A 17,009-nucleotide genomic window follows, 5' to 3' on the forward strand; every position below is an offset into this window, starting at 1 on the left:
GAGATCATCCCGCGGCTGGCCGTCTACCCTGTAATTTGCAAGACACCGGTGTTACTCTTTTGTTTGAATGTTATGCCTAGTAAATGCTTATTGCTTTATTGATTATGCAGTCATTGTTAAATATTATATGGACTACTCCAGGTTTCCCAATGTAAAGATCAAGCTTGTCCTGACCCGCGACTCCATATTCAAGACAAAAAGACAGAAATCCGAGACCAAAGCAGAAAGAGAAGAAGCTAAAAAGCGCTAGAAATTTGAAAGCATTCCGTATGATCAACACCTAGAACCCCGTGTCATGCATGGTGACAATTATGCCTTGTTGTTATCCTTTGAAGAAGAACCAGAACTCCGTTTAACGACGCGCTCGTCTTTGACGCAGTGTTTGAGGATCCAGGGGTGCCGTTGGATTTCGTCGAGTGTGATCCGCTTTTCGGGATCAAGGATAAGTAACTAGGGAATGTAAGTGGCCATACAAATGTGGAGGAGGAGCAATGTAGACATACCCTCTTGATCAGATCTTTCGCCTCCGGGCTCACGAACGAAGGCACTGACATGTCCGCTCGGGCAATGCGCCTTTGTGTCATGACGGGGGTATCTTCAAATGGAGCTTCCCCGACCAGGAACTCGTAGGTCAATACTCCCAAGCTCCACAGATCGACCTTTTCACTGTAAAAGTTGTCTTGCTGTCCCGGCTTGAGCATCTCTGGGGGCAAGTAGTCCAGAGTTCCGCACATGGTTTGACGCCGGTTGTTGGGTGCATGGACACTCCAGCCGAAGTCACTAATCTTGATCTCTCCATGTATACCAACCAGAATGTTCTCGGGCTTAATGTCACGATGCATGACATGCTTCTTGTGCAAATATTTCAAAGCAGCAGCCATCTGGGCGATATACTGAGCAGCCTTCCACTCCGGGAAACGGTGTTCCTTTCGGAGGTGCTTGTACAGCTCGCCACGGCCTGCAAACTCCAAAATCAGGAAGATCCGTTTGCTGTCGTGGAAGTGGCCATAAAGCCTTAGGACGTTGGGATGACGAAGGTTGCTCTGGATCTCAATTTCCCGTCTCACTTGCTTCTGCACCCCACCCTGTTGCAACTCAGACTTGTGCAAAACTTTGAGCGCGCACACAAAGCCGGAGGATCTCTCCTTGGCTAGGTAAACCCGGCCAAATTTCCCTTTTCCAAGCGGTTTTCCAATCTCAAACATCCCAAGGTGTAACTTCTTTGGTTCGGGCTGTTCGTAGAGTGCTGATGTATGGCGCTGATCGCCATTTTCGTCTACAGCACGATGCGAGAGTCCGCGCTGATGCCCCTTGCTGGGAGACGAGCCAGCACTCATCGCATTCACCTTGTTGTCATTTGTGTTTTGTAGGGCGAGCTTTAGAAGATTGGATCTGCTGTTGCCACTGTTCGACTGCGCCGTGGGCCCATGGCCCGCATGGGACACAGCGGTCGACAAGGAGCCCTGTAGTGTGACAACAATCAACACACTAAACCTCTTAATCCAGGTGTGGATCCAACAGCAAATACCTTGTGCTTGGGATAACCACTGCTAGGAGCTGCGGATTCATTCTCATCCTTGACGGAAAGATGCTCTAATCGAGCTTCTAGTGTCTTGGTTGACATGGCGACGGAGCTTCGAAATAGCTTCTAGGGTGTGGGAGAAACAACAAGAGAGTAAAGAGTTGTTACAAAGGAATCGACGCGTTCATATAACCATAATCGGTTTCTTGATGGTTCTTCTAAATCGACGAAAGCAGGGTGTTGGGTGGTAGCGCAAGTTGGCGAGGAATAGATTGAAGGAAACTGTGTGAGATGGTGCTGAGGGCTGAGCGGGTGTTTATCGCAACCGCCCTGCTAGTGTCACCCCAGCAACGCTATCGGGCCACCTTTTCTCCGACCTCCGCGGGGTAGGATTAACACTCTATTGCACCGCCAGAGCAGTGGTATCACGTCAAGACTAAGAAGCCATCCTGCTGGTATTTATCTAAGCTTCAAGGAACTGGATCAAAGCTACAAGTTTTCTTCTTTCATAATTTGAACAAATATTGTCGACCCCATGGCGGATTCAGTTACCATGTCCCCAGGAGCCCAGCAACCCAGTTCTATCTCGGTCAAGGGTTTCAAGATCACCACGCAGAAGTTGCCAATCCTAAAGGCTGATCCGATTGAAGACATGACCAAGAAGCTCGGAATTACGCCACCCGAAATGATATTCGGCGATAATTATGTTGCGATAGAGCATGAAAAAAGTGGCTGGGGTATCAACTTCAATGCTTTTGATGCTTTGGATCGGGTTGATAAAACTGGCTCATCAATGCTGAAGGTTGCATATTCGAGAGAATGGCAGAGTAGCAGGTATGGACGTATAGTTGTTCGCAGCGACATCGCATATTCAAGCGCTGGGCGGCTAACACTTGACCAGAGAGAAAACCCATGAAGGAATCAAGGAAATTGTCAAGCCGTTTGACTGGTCCTACAGTACAGACTACACGGGCACTGTCTCTCGTAACGCAAGGGATTTTGAACCGACAACGCAAGCCATACCGATCGAGTTACTCAAGCGACCGGACCCGATATTGTTTTTCGATGAGGTCATCCTCTACGAGGATGAACTTGCGGACAACGGCATCGCTATGTTATCCTGCAAGATACGCGTAATGCCGGACCGGCTGCTTCTGCTTTTAAGATTCTTCATGCGTTTGGACAATGTACTCTTCCGTCTCCGGGATACAAGAGTGTATGTGGACTTTGATACCCTCGAAGTTATTCGCGAGTATCAGTCCAAAGAGTGCGATTATGAGGTCGTTCGTCGGGTAAGCACATCCTATCTGCGGCTAAATATGGAAGCTAACCGGTCCATGAAAGACCCTAGCGGCTACGAGAGATGATATTCCGGCCGTCATGAGAGATGCCAATAGGCTTTCAGAGATCCTTCAAATCAAGGAGAAACGTTCAGAGCGAGTCACTCTCACCAAATAGCCAGTTCATGTTAGCCATGGAAAATGTTTCCTTGGTCTGTGTGCCTTATCACCGTTTCTGCGAAGTAGAAAACGGGTTTCCTTGAGCGCTTGTCCGTCCCCCTTGAGAGTGGCCGGCAAGGGAGAAAACACCAAGTGTTTTCTGGGGTAGAAGATCTCCAGTAGGTCTACCGAGATCTACTGGGGACCTGGCCTCCCTCCCAGGCAAGAAATATCTCCACTCCCCGCATGTGCTCTGCAGACACCCCGGGAAACCCCCGGAACATTAGGTACGCTTGTCTTCAGGCTTAACAAACCTATACTCGACTACCACCTTTTGATCGAGCATACCGCTTGATCTATTATCCTACCCCTATCCAGCCTATGTCTCACCACTTTCGATGGGAAATCTGGTCTTCTTCAATGGTGTTGATTTGCAAAATTTCGAGTCGTTGAAGGCATCTTGATGAGACACAAGCATGGTCTGAGCGCCGTTTCTGGTGGTTCATTCTACAGGGTATTAGTATCAGAGACAGGGTGGCAGAACACCCAATCGTGCAACCCTCGCTGAGTCCAATTCAATGCTTGCATTAACAGGAAGTATTCCTCGCTGAGGGATGTTCGCCGGGCTATTCTGTTACTTGACAAACAGAAAGTCGAAGCATAAATATGATCTGAACCCTCCCAATTATTGACCAGAATATACCAGAAAGCTGTAACAAGGATTTCCAAACATAGACATGTCACCCAGGTAACCCACAAGCGTTGATATATCACCAACGATCATCTGTAAATCTTTGGTTCTTTGAGTATCTATATAGATCTGTGGCCCAATGGCAAAGGAGTAAGTTGATTCTGGCACCAGGAACACAACGCCAAGACAGCACTAGTAGTAGTTGTACCTGAGTCGGATGTAATTTACGGTATACTGGCGGTACTCCTCTGCATAATCATTGGACACAGTGGTATTATCCATACCACCTATGATTATCCATCTGTACCTGAGTACCACCACTCCCCATGGAGAGTAATTAGTTGGAGCTCTGGGATGCGACGCGAAGCTAATAACATCTGATCCACCTCCCCCAGTCACGTCAGTGTCTACTATCACCTTTTAAGCCCTTTGTTTGTGTTATAACTCAGTTGTTCAGCCTAGATATACCATACATTGAATACATTGTGATCTTGTCTTGTTTATTTTCGGAGCTTACTTTCCTCCCAGCCACTGTCAATCTCACCAAGGCCGTGGGCGCACCTTTCGCCCTTTCGCTCCAACAATGGATACGCCACAGGTCCAAGTCGGAGCTCGAGAAGACTCTCAGCGCCCGAGCGATGCTACTCCCAATACCAACTCCGCAGACGTGGAAATGACCATAGCGCAAAACCCTACAACCGAGACTCAAGGCGAAACCGCAACAGATATAAACTTGACAGACGCTCCACCCGCGGAGCCCGTCGCAAATCCCACTGAAGCGCCGGCCGTCAGCCAAAAGAAGCCTGGGTTTCATTTTCTTGAGTAAGGATCACACCTTCCGGGGATGTTCTGTGCTGCGGCTTGTCATATAACCTCTCCGGTCGCCTCCCCCACTCCTCATCTTGTCATATCCTGATGGGATCCACTCCACCATGCACCTTCCTTGCGCTCCGCTGTCAACCCGACTGAATTGTCCTCACTGACCCGCCCAAGCTTCTTAACCTCCCCAATCGTGCAACTCATCGTCGGAAAAGGCGAAAACGAGACGACCTTAACAGCGCATCAAACTCTCCTGCTAGAGTCTCCACTTCTCGCCGACGCTGTCGCGGGATTCACTGAATCAGGCCCCGTGCGTTACACCGTTGATCATTGCTCGGTAACCCCGCTAACTCCATCTTTCCACAGCGGCGCATCGAGCTTCCCGAAGAGAACGTGGAGGCATTCGGTTATTTTTTACAATTCCAGTACACCCGCGACTACTCCGCAGATCCCCCCGCAGACCAAGACGCAGCTGCAGCAGGCAAAGACGACAACGGTGAGCAATTGCTGAAGCATGCGCGAGTGTACACATTAGCTGAGAAGCTGGGCATCCCGTCTTTGAAGACGCTCGCACATTCCAAGATCCACCGTATCAACAGTACTCCTCTAGGTGAGATTACGTATGCGCGGTATGTCTACACGAATACGCCTGTCGAGGACGCCACTATCCGGAAGCCTGTAGCTATGTTCTGGGCCCACAGGAGCCATGTTCTGCGCCATGAAGCCGAGGAAGAGTTCAAGAAGCTGTGTCTTGAAGTTCCGGAATTTTGCTTCGATGTGCTTAGTTTAGTATTGGACCAGAAAGAAAAACGGGCGTTGGATAGAGCTGAGACGGAAGGCGGAGTTAGAGGAAGTGGGAGGAAACGCCTGAGGAGCGGTATCTAGTTGAAAACTGGTACCAGAGACCGCTAAGTCTTACGGTATGCTAGAATTTCTTAGAAATGAGTTCTAAGGAATTGGCAGATTCTTAATCTAGCCGATTACCGAGGCATGCAAACCATCGACGGTGGGAATATCATTGCCCTGGTGCAGCTGGGGTTCCCCTACCACGCGCCATTGTGAGATCTCAGGCCAAAACCCGGTGGCGCATATAGGCGAGAGCCCGTACGCATCACTACTCTGGGCCTACGAGAATGCTCTGTGTGGTATTGACGCTGTTATCCATTCAAAATGTAGTCTGGCGTGTCCTTCATAACGGATCAAGATCGCTTTAGATGTCTTGACAACTCTAGTTGCCATACTAGATTCCATGCATTAGTATGCGACCTGACAGGCCAGGCTTTCAATTTCCTCAATAGCCTTGGGTGCGGTGGTCAAATTTTCATAACCATCTCGGGTGACATGTAGATTGTCTTCGATGCGCACTCCACCTACGCCCCAATATTTCTCCAAAACACTTGAATCGATGTACTTGTTCAGTTCAGCAGAGTCCAGGTAGGGCTGAATGATAAACCGGCAGAAATAGATCTAGAAAGCGACATATCAGTAATCAACAACACCCAAGTCTGCGCATTCTGTAAGAGGATTGCGCTGGTCCGGAACTTACGCCTGGCTCAACAGTAACAACTGATCCCGCTGGCAAACGGCCTCTCACTCTCAGGTATTTGAACATAGAGTCCTTGTCCTCATAGTTCGGGTTGCCCCCAGTGTCATGAGTATCCATCCCCAGGTAATGACCCAGACCGTGCGGGAAGAACGCTACGCTGACTCTCTTCTCAAACAACTCCTCCTTCGAGCCGCGAAGAATTCCTAGTTCCAGCAGGCCATCGATAGCGACCCGATGCGCGTGCGCATGCACATCCTCCCACTGCACGCCTTCCTTGAGCATAGCAATGCACTCCGCCTGCATCTGCAAAACAATCTTGTAGATCTGGCGAGTCTCCGTCGGAAATCTTCCCTCCAGCGGGAATACGCGGGTGATATCAGCGCAGTAGGTGCGATATTCACCTCCAGCATCGATAAGGACATTCCCCTTCCTCTTCTTCGTCGCAATGTCGATTATATCGGCGTTGTTCTTCGGGTAGTGAAGAGTAGCCCCGTTCTCGCCGCAGGCGACGATAGGGTGGTAGGACTGCTCGCGAGCGCCATGGGCAATGCATGTCGCGATGATGGCGCTCTCGATTTCCCTCTCATTTGTGGCGGTCTGGGATTTGCGGAGGGCCGCAATGTGCGCCTGTGCTGTGATGTCGTTTGCTTTTCGGAGAAGAGCGATCTCGTACCCGTCTTTGACTACGCGGGTCGTTTCAATGGCGCCCTTCAGCGCGGCAAGGTTAGTCGCTGCGAAGCCGTTGAACTTGGTCTCGTCGGAAACCTGGTCTGCGATTGCAAACGCCACGGCCTTTCCTCCGTGCGCAGTTGCAATCGAGGACAGTGTGGCATTCACGTCTGGCGTAGCTTGCACGCGATCGACGTCATAGAGCTCAAGGGCCTCGGCTGCAGATAGAGGGAGGCCAGACCAGATCACGTCTTCTGGATCAGTTGCGGGGAGGAAAAGTGTCAGTTCGTCTGTGCTGGCGTTATATACCAGAGACGAATCTGGTAGCAAGCAACCAGACAGGTAGAAGAAAGGGCGTCGCTGCCTGGTAGCCGATACTGATTAGTCTCGGATTGAGATAGAAGACTACAGTAATGATGTCGCATGAAGGGGACGTACCTAAAAGGCATAGGCTCGTCATTGTCCTCGATCATGCGAGTTTTCTGCGCCTCCAGATACACGACGGTAGGACTACCATTTGCGTGAGTCTCGAGTTGCTGGGCAACCCGGCGCGCATGAGCTTTGGCTGGGTATTTACCAGCTATAATAGCATCCACGGTAGCCATTGTTTATCAGTTATTCCCGACCTGGCGGTGGCAACTCCAAAGACACAGAACAATTAGGAACGACTTGGGGAATGCGGCACACCGGTCGAGCAAACCTCGAGATATGGGCGGGGTATCCAGCTGCGGGGCTCGAGCCGGTTACCGTCGGTTTAATTGTACTGCCGTGCTATATTAAGTACCATTATCGTTACTGGTTGCAAAACGGATGATTATTTCCAAAGGAGGAAGTAAGTTTACCATGGAAGATCATCTAGATCACAGGGCCGTCGCCAAGAGAAAAAGACAACATCAATGACGGATATAATCCATAATAATTATTATTATAAGAAACATGAGTTCCACTGCAATAGTCGAGAGTCAATCTACCTGGACGGGCTACCCTGACTGCCAGAGACAACCACCTCTTCAAATTCCATTTCCCATCGATCCACTTCGGCGAACTTCTTCGCCTGTAATTTCAACTCTTCGCTGATGAAATTGGACTCCGTGTCTGCCTCTGATTCTGACTCTGATCCAAGGGCATCCGAAGGGGGAGGTGAGGACAGCGGGGAGGACGTTTCGACAGGTTGGTTTTCCTTGTTCATTCCGGTGGCGCCGTGGGAATTCGATCTGTAAGTACTTGGGTTCGCATTTACCTGCTCTTTGCGCTGTTTTAAGCGACTCGAACGAGTATTTGCCTTCTCTTCACTGCCAATCGCTTTCTGTGTCTTTTGCTTCGCCGCGCGGGTTCGACTACTAGATGGATTTTTGGGTTTGGTCTCCCGGTTTCGTCGCGATTTGTATGATGGCTGCGAGAGCGCAAAGCTCAAGTCGTCATCATCCTGATCACTTGCAACCCCAAGATCGGTCCCATCGTGATGTCTCTGTTGTCTTCTAGGAAGAAATTTGTCTTGAAGAATCGCTGTAGAAAGGGAAGCCTTTGGGTCAACCGCTTGCTTGCGACGGGTTGCTGCACGTCCCGTCAAACGATGCGCAGTAGGCGTGGAATCCGAATGTGAAGGACTCGAGAGCGCACTGCTGCTCATGGGTGACCTCATTGTTCGATTGAATTGCTCCGGCGACTCGGATCGCTGTGCCGGACTCGGGGGTTCACTAAGGTCACTTTCTTCTCCGCTTGATTCGGGAAGATCAACGCCAGACCCCATCTCTGTCGATGGGGACTTGGCCATATCCCGGTTCTCCGTCGACAGTTTGCGCTTGCGGGAACGTTCGCTGGAAGGTAACGAATGGCGGGATGGAGACGGTGAGGCAGCCGACCTTAGGACGAGCGACTTCCCTCTAGAAAGGTTCAGCGGCGTGGATTCATCCTCTGGGCTCAAGCCGCCCAGAAAATCGTCATCGAGATCAGAAGAGCCATCTTCCGCTTGCATCATCTGGAGAATGCTTGGTTGTCGAGGTCTCCTTCTGAAGTTGCTCAATACCGAACTTTCAAAGGCCGGGGTTCCCGGAACTTTCGAGCTCATATCTCCTTTCCGTCCGGCAATAGAAAGAGTAGACGAATAGCCGCGGGCTCTTGTAGGTGGTCGGCTGCCTGTGGCCGTTGCAGGTGACGATTCGACCGCCTGCTCATATGTCTTGGTCATCGGTGTCTGACTCCTCAACTGCCGTACGATTTCCGAATCCTGAGCACTGGTTTCCAGATGGGATGCGCCCCTCGTGCCATGCGTATTTTTCGGCGAGGCTTTCGGTGTATCCCCAGAACTGACACCATCGCGTCCTGGCTTCGACGGTCCATTCTGCGTGGAAGCAGGCACAGCCTTGGTTGTCGGGCGACTACGCTTTGCGGGCGGACGCGGCATTGTAGTAGATCGAGATGATGTATGCTATCTCCGTGCCCTCTTCTCTTGTGATTTCTTGCCGGGGAAGGTGATGTTGGTCTTGGAATTATTGGGATTATCGAGTAGTCTTTGTTTTCAGCTCCAGAAGCCCATGTCACTTCAGCGCCAGGGATCAGAACAAGAGTATTCGCCGAGGTGCGTGCAGAATAAACGTGCAGCGGTCGAAGATTGTCGATTCCGCAATTGGGTATCAGAATTCGAGAGTGGGTTGCTAGTCAGAGGAGCGATGATAACGATAAGTACGATTCGCGCGCCAATGTTGTTTTGCGACACCAGAGCGACGCGTGTGGAGAGCGGGCAGCGGCACGTGTCTGTTCTCCACTCCCAGGCTGGTAGTGGTGGGGACTCGCTATCTAATCGTCTACTGCAGTGTATACATATAAAACATGCTCTGTACGGCATATCCGAATTCACACTCACTGATCATGACTGCCGGCCTCTGTTCTAGGAGCGAAGATACTACTACTCATGCTATCCAATAATCATCGGATAATCATCGGACTAATCACAAGAGCGGCAATGTTCCTGGCAAAGTCATGCAATTACAAAACGTCGGACAGATTGCGGTGGGATTTGTGGGGTGCCTTTGGGGCTGGATCTAACCTTATAGAGGCTTCACCTCCTTTTTCCACATTAGCCAGATTGGTTTGGTCCATCATCACAGTCTCGAACCAGTGTGTCCGTGCTTCGGGACAAGGTTACTGCTGCTGCAATTTTAAATTAGTCTTTTCCCCGCTCCCCGGACCGTCAGATGTCCAGACTGGATGGCCTCTCCGGCTGTAACCTGGATCTAGTGGGCATTCGTTGACTCTGAAGTGGTCTCTCGTTGCCTCCCTTGTCACCGTGATTTGATTTGATTAATGTACTGCAAACGTCGCTTTGATTACCCGAGTCAACCCCCACAATCGGTTCGCTGGGCCATTCTCCGTGGCGCGACTCTATCCTCCTCTACACCGGGTCGTCCCCTTTCCTGAGCTGACAAGACCTCTCTGACATCCACCAGAGAGGCTCTCGTTACCTCCGTTCCCTTTTGGCCTATGTCAAGAGGCATGTGATTAGCCTATGTCTAGCGACGGTACTCTACACCGTGAGCTCAAGCAGTGTGTTTCGTATATACATTGATCAACACGCTGTCGCATTCTGTCTATATCCTCCCCGGACAACAGCGCAATGTCCGCCTCGCCAGATCAAGACCGGGGAGTGTCACTTGAAGTTGCCGTCAGTCACGCGGCTATGGCCTCCCACGATCTTCAGATCAGCAAGAAGAAGCGAAGTAATTCCGAAGCGACTGAATACCCTCGAAGGCGTGCAACCATAGCAGTACGTATCGTACTCTTCTTCTCGTGTTTCCTCGCCTCTATCTGTTCGATGTTGCTCTGTTTGGCTTAACCTTTGGCGGTGCCTTCACTGCTCACTTCCATCTTTCCTAAGCCACGGAAACTCGAATTGTAAGTCGCCTTGGCTGCAAAGAGCTAACCGTTGATCATGGAAACAACAGTGCCAGATATGCCGTTTGCGAAAAACAAGGTGTAATGGCGCACGGCCAAGGTGTCAGCTTTGCACGGATCTTGACGCTGACTGCGTTTATCGCGAGCCTGGAATCAAACTGGATGCCGGTGATAAATTAATCATTGAGCGGCTGAGCCGAATCGAGGGATTGCTCCAGTCGAATCTGGTAGGACTGACTGGTCATTTCCCGATGGCCTCGACATCTCCAGCCACCAGTAATGATACCAACATTGGCAGTGATGAGATGACCGCGAGAGCAAATACCCTCGTCCCTGCTACACGTGGGCGGACGTCTATAGTTGGGATGGGTTCTTGGGCAAATCCACCGACCAGCATCTCAACAATGCCTAAACTACACACCACGCCCGCACTGCACCTCTTGCAATGGCCCTTGATCCGTGACCTGGTTGCTGGTCCGTACGATCCACATACACTTCTGCAGCTAGAATTGGTCCGTGAACCCCTCAAAATGAGCACTTCCATGGGCTTCGATTTGTCAAATGCGACCTCGTATATCCAGGCTTTTTTCGAGCGTGTCAATGTCTGGTATGCATGCGTCAATCCATACACATGGCCTCAATACTACAAAACTGCTCTTTCACTCGGGTTCCGGGAAGGACCAGAGAGTTGCGTTGTACTCTTGGTGCTCGCCCTTGGCTGCGCTAGTCAACACGGCACCATATCCTCGATCTCCCCGGACAGGGAACACCCAGGACTACCATATTTCATTGCAGCCTGGGGCCTCCTCCCATCAGTCATGATGCGCAACTCTGTGGTTGCCGCCCAGTGTATCGTTCTGACATCAGCTTACCTATTCTATCTAGTGAGGCCACTGGAAGCATGGACCCTTCTCTCCAATGCAAGCATGAAGCTACAGTTGTTGTTTGGCAACACCTCTCGTATCCCCCTACAATGGAGGGAGCTGAGCGTGAGGATATATTGGAATGCCCTCCTCTTCGAAAGCGACCTGCTCGCGGAACTGGAATTACCCCATTCGGGTATTGTACATTTTGAAGAACTAGTCGATCTTCCTGGAGGATTCGAAGAAGAAGACGATGATGATGTGGACGGCGATGATAGCGACAATTCCATCGACGATAACGTCGACGGTGATATTGATCTCAGAAAAGATCGCGGCGTGGACAAGACCAACGAACATTCAGTAGGCCGAGATGAGCTCTGGTATTTCCTGGCCGAGATCGCCCTCAGAAGGCTCCTCAACCGAGTCAGTCATATGATCTACCAAAAGGACAACTCCTTGACTCTTGCATCACTGGGCCCGATTGTCTCGGAACTCGATTTCCAACTTGCCCAATGGTATGACAACCTGCCTCAATCTGTTCGCTTCCCCCTTTTGCACCCCCCAATATCAAATCCGGTCCAGACGGTTCTGAGACTACGATATTACGCCTGTCGAACTATAATCTACCGACCTTACATACTGGCGGTCTTCGAGAACGAACAAGCTGCCTCCGATCCCGTGGTGCGAGAATGCTGCTGGCGGTGCTTAGAGGCAACGTTGCGTCAACTAGAACATATAACCAGCCATCGCGAGGGACATCTGCCCTACCTCTGGCAGGGCGCGCTGTCCATGGTCTCCCAATCATTGTTGATCATGGGGGCAACAATGTCACCCGCCCTTTGCGGACTACTGCCCGCCGCTGCCCGCGTGGACGAGATCATATCAGGTGTCATAGCAGAGGTGGAGAGGTATTCCCACCTCGCCCCGAGTCTGAAATTATCTGCGGAGATTGTCCGTGATGCGGAGAAACGGCGACAGCTCTGCTTAAGGTCGGCTAGAGGACGGGTGTAGGTGCTTCTTCTTAACATGTATATATATATATTTTGATCCGTTGGTCGTTTTCTCCCCCGGTCGAGGCTATTTTACAATTACATAGAATCATGTCCCCACGTCCGTTGTGTACTCGAAGATTTAAACCCCCAGGACTTGTTTCACTCACAGTCTTCTTGAAACTGCGATTGCGTTGGGACCCAGCAGCATGTCATCGAGGGAATTTTGTAAATCAACAGGTAAACCACATTCACGACAATGATGCCCCGGATCATATGTATTGAACAGAACATCCAGGGGCTAGTAGGATTGTTGGTGTCTGCTAAGATAGCGAAGCATTGGATATTGTATTGATATCTAGGGATGTTGGGTATAAAAGTCTCTGTGCAGCCCCGGCACTAGGTCTATGGGCTATAGTATCACTGATGGATAGGTACAAACTGTGCGACCATGCCGCGCTAGTAAGCACATCCTCAGAGGTGTGTATAATGGTAAAACTGTATCACAAACAAGTCATCATCTAATTTGGGGTATTTTGGACATGATCTTCATAATTCAGAACCTGGTCAGGGGACGGGAGCCCCCAACGAAGGAAGAAAGAAAGGCGGAACCAAAACAAGGCAAGGCAAAAAAGAAAATAAACAAACAGACAAATGGATGCAGAATACAGTCAGAATAGCGCCTGCACATGTGATGGGAGTAATAAACATGATTGAGGAACAATATTAAAAGACTCCGATGTGCCTTATATGAGGACCCACTCGCTGCCTCTTTTGATGAACTTATCAAGCATCATACCAATATCGTTCAAGGCAAACCGGCATACAAAAAAGCCGAAGAATTCTGCTGCATGACGAGTGCTTAATTCCAAACCTACCAACGTTTCGGAGGAGTGTTTGAGACCAGGGTCTTCGACCTGCTGTGCAATTTGATCTGGAAAGGCAAAACACATATTAGCTTATGAACAACTGATTCGTATATATGTACTTACCAAGGACCTGAGCTGCATCGCAAAGGCGGGCCAAAGCACCCATGTAGTTCGTGTTGGGTCCGTTGAGTTGAAGCTGGGTCGTATCCCGCTTGACAGGCTGAGAGTTTGGTAATGAAGTCATCGGAAGAGAGCTTATTGTCAAATGGTCCTTATTGGTTTCCTTCGAACCAGTCAATGGCGGCGCAGAGCCTATTCCCGAGTTTTTGGAACGTAATTTGCGCCAGGAAGTCAGGTATGACTTGCTCGGCACACTGGAGGTCTTCGTGGGCAACGTATCAACGTGCATTGTATCATCTGGAGATTGCGGGTTCCTAAAGAGGGGCATGGCCCCCTGTACACCGACTTCGCTGCCAATTTTCTTTGTCAACGAGGCCTGCACCTGCTCAAGAACATTCTCCAGTGACTGCATTTCGTCCAAAACAGCATCAGCATCGTAGGTGTCAACTTTAGCCAATTTCAGTAAGGCTGCAGTTAATAAGTCACAATTCGAAACCTTTTCATCAACAGCCTTTATTTTGACATTTTTGACCCGCCAAACATCCCGTGGGACAAATAGTTTCGTTGACAGATAACCACCGCGAGGGTGAGCAATCGTCTGGTAGATGCACCTCATAAGCCAGAACGGCCGCAGAAGAAAAGATTCAGGACAAGGCTCTAAAGGAAGAGGGGCGTTGGAGGCCGTCGGATTTGGAGTGCCGGGACTGGTCGGTGAATGGATATGACTGTCGAATAGATACATGCCACCACTCGATAAACCATTTGGGAGAGCAGTGGCACCGGTTGCAGGTAATATAAGCTCCGATGCACCAACTGTACCTTTCTGAAGGTCCAACGTAGGAAATGCCTGGCTGGATGGGGTTTCTGGCGAATACACAGCCGAGTCGGGCCCTGCCAAGGAAGGGTTCCTTTCTCGGAAAGATTTCGGCCCCAGATTTGGTATTCCTAGATGGTCAGGCATCGAAGGAACTTTGTCGACTGGTGAGGGTATTCTGGAATCGTCCTCCGGTATCGCAGTGCTGCCGGAACCACCACCATTAAGGTTCTCACTTAGAGAGCCAATGGAGGCATTTCGCTTGCTCGAATGCGTCGGCCATTGTCCGCTGGAGGGAAGCCCCAGTGCTCTACTCGTAGAGGTTGGATGGGTCGGATCATCTTTTGGGAGAGGCGGCGGCGGCCTAGAAACCCAGTGTTCAGGGGAGTGGTTGGGTCTAGACGCAACCATATCCTTGGAGCGAGCATTGGTCTCTATCGTCAGTTCTGTCGTGGTCTGGCCCGACATTCTCCGAGCCCGAACACTAGGGCTTGATGTAAGTCCTTGCGCGGGGTTCGTCATTGCAGAAGCTTCTGTAGCAGATTTGTCTGAAGTGAGGGTGTTCGGTTCTTGCTTTTCACCCGCCAAGGACGCAACATCATCTTCCGCAAGTGGTGATAAGGCAGCGCCGCCCGTTGTGATGTTGGATGCAACAGAGCTCTCCCAAGTCCTACCAGAGAAGCTGCTTGAATCCGACTGTCGGGGAAGAGCGGACTTCGAGTGAAGATCAAACTCAAAATCATCCATAACATAGCCATTTGTCATTTCTTCCAATAAACGTTCTTCTTCCTCGGCCTCGTCATCCTGATAATCCGAGTTCATGCCACTAGAATGATCATGGGCCATCTGCTCGACGCGTCGCGCCTCCCAACCACGCGACATTGCTACAACTGCTTCCTGCTCGGCTTCCCGTACTTTTTGCTTCGCCAACTCGACATTTCTGCGAGCATTTGCCACAACATCGTCATCATCTCCGTTTCGTAACTCCATCGCCGGTTCCAACCCTTCATCGTAGGCAGCCTCAACAGCTGCATCAAGGGCTGCATCAAACTCAGCTTCTGTGCCCCGGCTAAGCCGGCGGCTGCCCCTGTGCCGCAGGTAAACAGAAGAGGCTTTAGAATGCAAGGAAGCCGGTGAGGAAGCCCCAGATTCGTCTATAGTATCTAGCCATGAGGTGGACTCGTGAAGATCCCTTGAGTGAGTACTCAACAGAGACAAATCGGAATATCGAGGGTCATAGATGTTGCGTTTTCCAGTTTCAAGTTCCACATGGGAGTCCACTGCATCCGAAGACGTGCGTTGTCCATTCCAAGGCTTGTCCAATGGAACGTTGAATTGGGAGTTGGCATCGCTCTGTTTGGTCACCATCGAAGGGTCAGTGTGTCGCTGATCACCTTCTTCATATGTAGACAGAGGCGGCGTCTGACGTTTCGGAGGAATGTGACTATGGGCCAACTCCCTTGGCTCTTCGGGTATTTGCTGACTGGGAGTGGCTGAGGGTTGGGTAAAAGTCGCATCATCACCAAGAGATTTGGGGTGATAGTCGTCCAGGGAGGGTTGCAATGCATCGCCATAGTACTCTTGGCTAATCGGGCGTTGAGGGAGGGCTTTACTCTCAGCTCCCCCAGAGAAATCCATGCGTTCCAACTCAGTCACCCTTATCATATAAGTGTCCCGCTAAAATCATTAGATTTGGTACATGAAGAACGCTCTGTCGTCCAAAAGATAAAACTTACAATCTCTTGGAGTTTTAGTTTCTCATCTTCACCACCGTTGCTCCGGAGCATCACGAGTTGTAAGAGTCGGCAGGCGTCGTTATAAGCCTCCATGGCGCCTTCAAAGTTTGCTGCATTGTCGAGAAGAACAGCAGTATTGGCCTTTTGCAAGGCTTTCGAAAGCATTGCTTTCTGGGAATGGCCCTTCCGGCGTTTGTCATTCTTTTTCCCATCGGCAAGAGATGTATTCAGATCGTCAAATATTGATGTTTCACCCTCTGACACGATGGTATCTTGCGATTCGACCAAGAGAGGTCCAAGGTCATCGGCAGCTTTAATTCCGGAATCTCGCGTGTGCGACCACGGGTCTTTGAAAAGGTCAGAAGACTTCAGTTCGTGGTTGGTAGGGGTAAGATCGGCGTGTTGCCTGGCGGCACTTGTAGCATCGGGAACTATGGGGGCGTCAACTTCTAGGGAACCCAGAAGTGAGGCACCTGCTTGGTTGTGCGTCGTTTGGTGCTGAAAACCATGCTGTCCCTGGAAGACTGGGCCATTGTTTGTCGGCGATATTATGGCCGCATCAAAGGTTGAAGTATTGGACATGTTTCGTTGGTGACCGGCGAAAATGATGGAACTTTTACTGGAGGTAGTAGACTGGGACCACCGGTTCAAGGTACCGAGGCCTCCCTGAATGCTGTTATTGCCTGGGCTGCTTGGGTAAGGGGGCGTGGTTCGGCCCATAGTCGGTGTTATCGCACCATAGCTCGAATCATCATCCGCTGCATTGGGAACATCGCTCTTTAGTTTGTTCCATGATGGTGAATATGTGTGAGAAGCAGTTCCACCAGCAGTGATCGTGGCATTGGGTGAAGTCGACCCCGGCCGAAGCATTTCGTCATATGATCCAGGGCCTTTCAACTTCGGGTTTCCAACCATTTTGTTGATTTATTCCCGTCCAAGTCAGGATTGGACCCGGGTGATTGATATGGAGGTCGGTGTATCAAAGGCAATCGTAGTAAAATCTCGCGCGAAGCTCGTCTATAAAGCTTCTTCAGTTGGCGG

At 50.4% G+C, this 17,009-nt stretch overlaps 7 protein-coding genes across 7 annotated transcripts; 3 read left to right on the forward strand and 4 right to left on the reverse strand.

Moving 5' to 3' along the window:
- Positions 1-96: 96 nt before the first annotated feature.
- On the reverse strand, positions 97-1,790 carry P168DRAFT_290104 (aurora family serine/threonine-protein kinase). Its single transcript, XM_024837137.1, has 3 exons — positions 1,529-1,790; positions 504-1,463; positions 97-450 (listed from the first exon to the last, which is right to left on the reverse strand). Exons 1-3 carry the CDS (start codon positions 1,622-1,624, stop codon positions 310-312), a joined length of 1,197 nt encoding a protein of 398 aa, XP_024693919.1. The 5' UTR covers positions 1,625-1,790; the 3' UTR covers positions 97-309.
- A 267-nt stretch (positions 1,791-2,057) lies between these two features.
- Positions 2,058-2,980, forward strand: P168DRAFT_235076 (TIP41 family protein; the record flags this gene model as incomplete). The annotated part of the gene is made up of 3 exons (XM_024833442.1): positions 2,058-2,356; positions 2,424-2,814; positions 2,867-2,980. 3 exons carry the CDS (start codon positions 2,058-2,060, stop codon positions 2,978-2,980), a joined length of 804 nt encoding a protein of 267 aa, XP_024693920.1.
- A 1,070-nt stretch (positions 2,981-4,050) lies between these two features.
- On the forward strand, positions 4,051-5,747 carry P168DRAFT_304342 (uncharacterized protein). Its single transcript, XM_024838835.1, has 3 exons — positions 4,051-4,474; positions 4,646-4,781; positions 4,838-5,747. The coding sequence occupies exons 1-3, from the start codon at positions 4,236-4,238 to the stop codon at positions 5,354-5,356; spliced, it is 894 nt and encodes a 297-aa protein (XP_024693921.1). The 5' UTR covers positions 4,051-4,235; the 3' UTR covers positions 5,357-5,747.
- On the reverse strand, positions 5,430-7,439 carry P168DRAFT_268519 (aminopeptidase P family protein). The gene is made up of 3 exons (XM_024835093.1): positions 7,125-7,439; positions 6,018-7,050; positions 5,430-5,938 (listed from the first exon to the last, which is right to left on the reverse strand). The coding sequence occupies exons 1-3, from the start codon at positions 7,289-7,291 to the stop codon at positions 5,726-5,728; spliced, it is 1,413 nt and encodes a 470-aa protein (XP_024693922.1). The 5' UTR covers positions 7,292-7,439; the 3' UTR covers positions 5,430-5,725.
- Positions 7,440-7,562: 123 nt separating this feature from the next.
- On the reverse strand, positions 7,563-9,506 carry P168DRAFT_304344 (uncharacterized protein). Its single transcript, XM_024838836.1, has one exon. It carries the CDS (start codon positions 9,088-9,090, stop codon positions 7,654-7,656), a length of 1,437 nt encoding a protein of 478 aa, XP_024693923.1. The 5' UTR covers positions 9,091-9,506; the 3' UTR covers positions 7,563-7,653.
- Positions 9,507-10,299: 793 nt separating this feature from the next.
- Positions 10,300-12,451, forward strand: P168DRAFT_234414 (putative C6 finger domain protein; the record flags this gene model as incomplete). The annotated part of the gene is made up of 3 exons (XM_024833412.1): positions 10,300-10,449; positions 10,628-11,740; positions 11,786-12,451. 3 exons carry the CDS (start codon positions 10,300-10,302, stop codon positions 12,449-12,451), a joined length of 1,929 nt encoding a protein of 642 aa, XP_024693924.1.
- Positions 12,452-13,175: 724 nt separating this feature from the next.
- Positions 13,176-16,838, reverse strand: P168DRAFT_296948 (uncharacterized protein; the record flags this gene model as incomplete). The annotated part of the gene is made up of 3 exons (XM_024838142.1): positions 13,176-13,363; positions 13,422-15,909; positions 15,969-16,838. The coding sequence occupies 3 exons, from the start codon at positions 16,836-16,838 to the stop codon at positions 13,176-13,178; spliced, it is 3,546 nt and encodes a 1,181-aa protein (XP_024693925.1).
- Between the last annotated feature and the right edge of the window lie 171 nt (positions 16,839-17,009).

The sequence above is a fragment of the Aspergillus campestris genome, assembly GCF_002847485.1.
Source record: "Aspergillus campestris IBT 28561 chromosome Unknown P168scaffold_5, whole genome shotgun sequence".
NCBI classification, from domain to species: Eukaryota; Fungi; Ascomycota; class Eurotiomycetes; order Eurotiales; family Aspergillaceae; genus Aspergillus; species Aspergillus campestris.

Excerpts from the sequence above, each read along its gene's own strand:
- P168DRAFT_290104 (XM_024837137.1), bottom strand. The coding sequence starts at position 1,624 with ATGTCAACCAAGACACTAGAAGCTCGATTAGAGCATCTTTCCGTCAAG. Across the intron at positions 1,464-1,528 it reads GTGGTTATCCCAAGCACAAG|GGCTCCTTGTCGACCGCTGT; the intron begins GTATTTGCTGTT and ends GTCACACTACAG. Across the intron at positions 451-503 it reads CGAAAGATCTGATCAAGAGG|TTACTTATCCTTGATCCCGA; the intron begins GTATGTCTACAT and ends TACATTCCCTAG.
- P168DRAFT_304342 (XM_024838835.1), top strand. The coding sequence starts at position 4,236 with ATGGATACGCCACAGGTCCAAGTCGGAGCTCGAGAAGACTCTCAGCGC. Across the intron at positions 4,475-4,645 it reads CCTGGGTTTCATTTTCTTGA|CTTCTTAACCTCCCCAATCG; the intron begins GTAAGGATCACA and ends GACCCGCCCAAG. Across the intron at positions 4,782-4,837 it reads GATTCACTGAATCAGGCCCC|CGGCGCATCGAGCTTCCCGA; the intron begins GTGCGTTACACC and ends ATCTTTCCACAG.
- P168DRAFT_268519 (XM_024835093.1), bottom strand. The coding sequence starts at position 7,291 with ATGGCTACCGTGGATGCTATTATAGCTGGTAAATACCCAGCCAAAGCT. Across the intron at positions 7,051-7,124 it reads GACGAGCCTATGCCTTTTAG|GCAGCGACGCCCTTTCTTCT; the intron begins GTACGTCCCCTT and ends ATCGGCTACCAG. Across the intron at positions 5,939-6,017 it reads TTGTTACTGTTGAGCCAGGC|ATCTATTTCTGCCGGTTTAT; the intron begins GTAAGTTCCGGA and ends GTCGCTTTCTAG.
- P168DRAFT_304344 (XM_024838836.1), bottom strand. The coding sequence starts at position 9,090 with ATGCCGCGTCCGCCCGCAAAGCGTAGTCGCCCGACAACCAAGGCTGTG.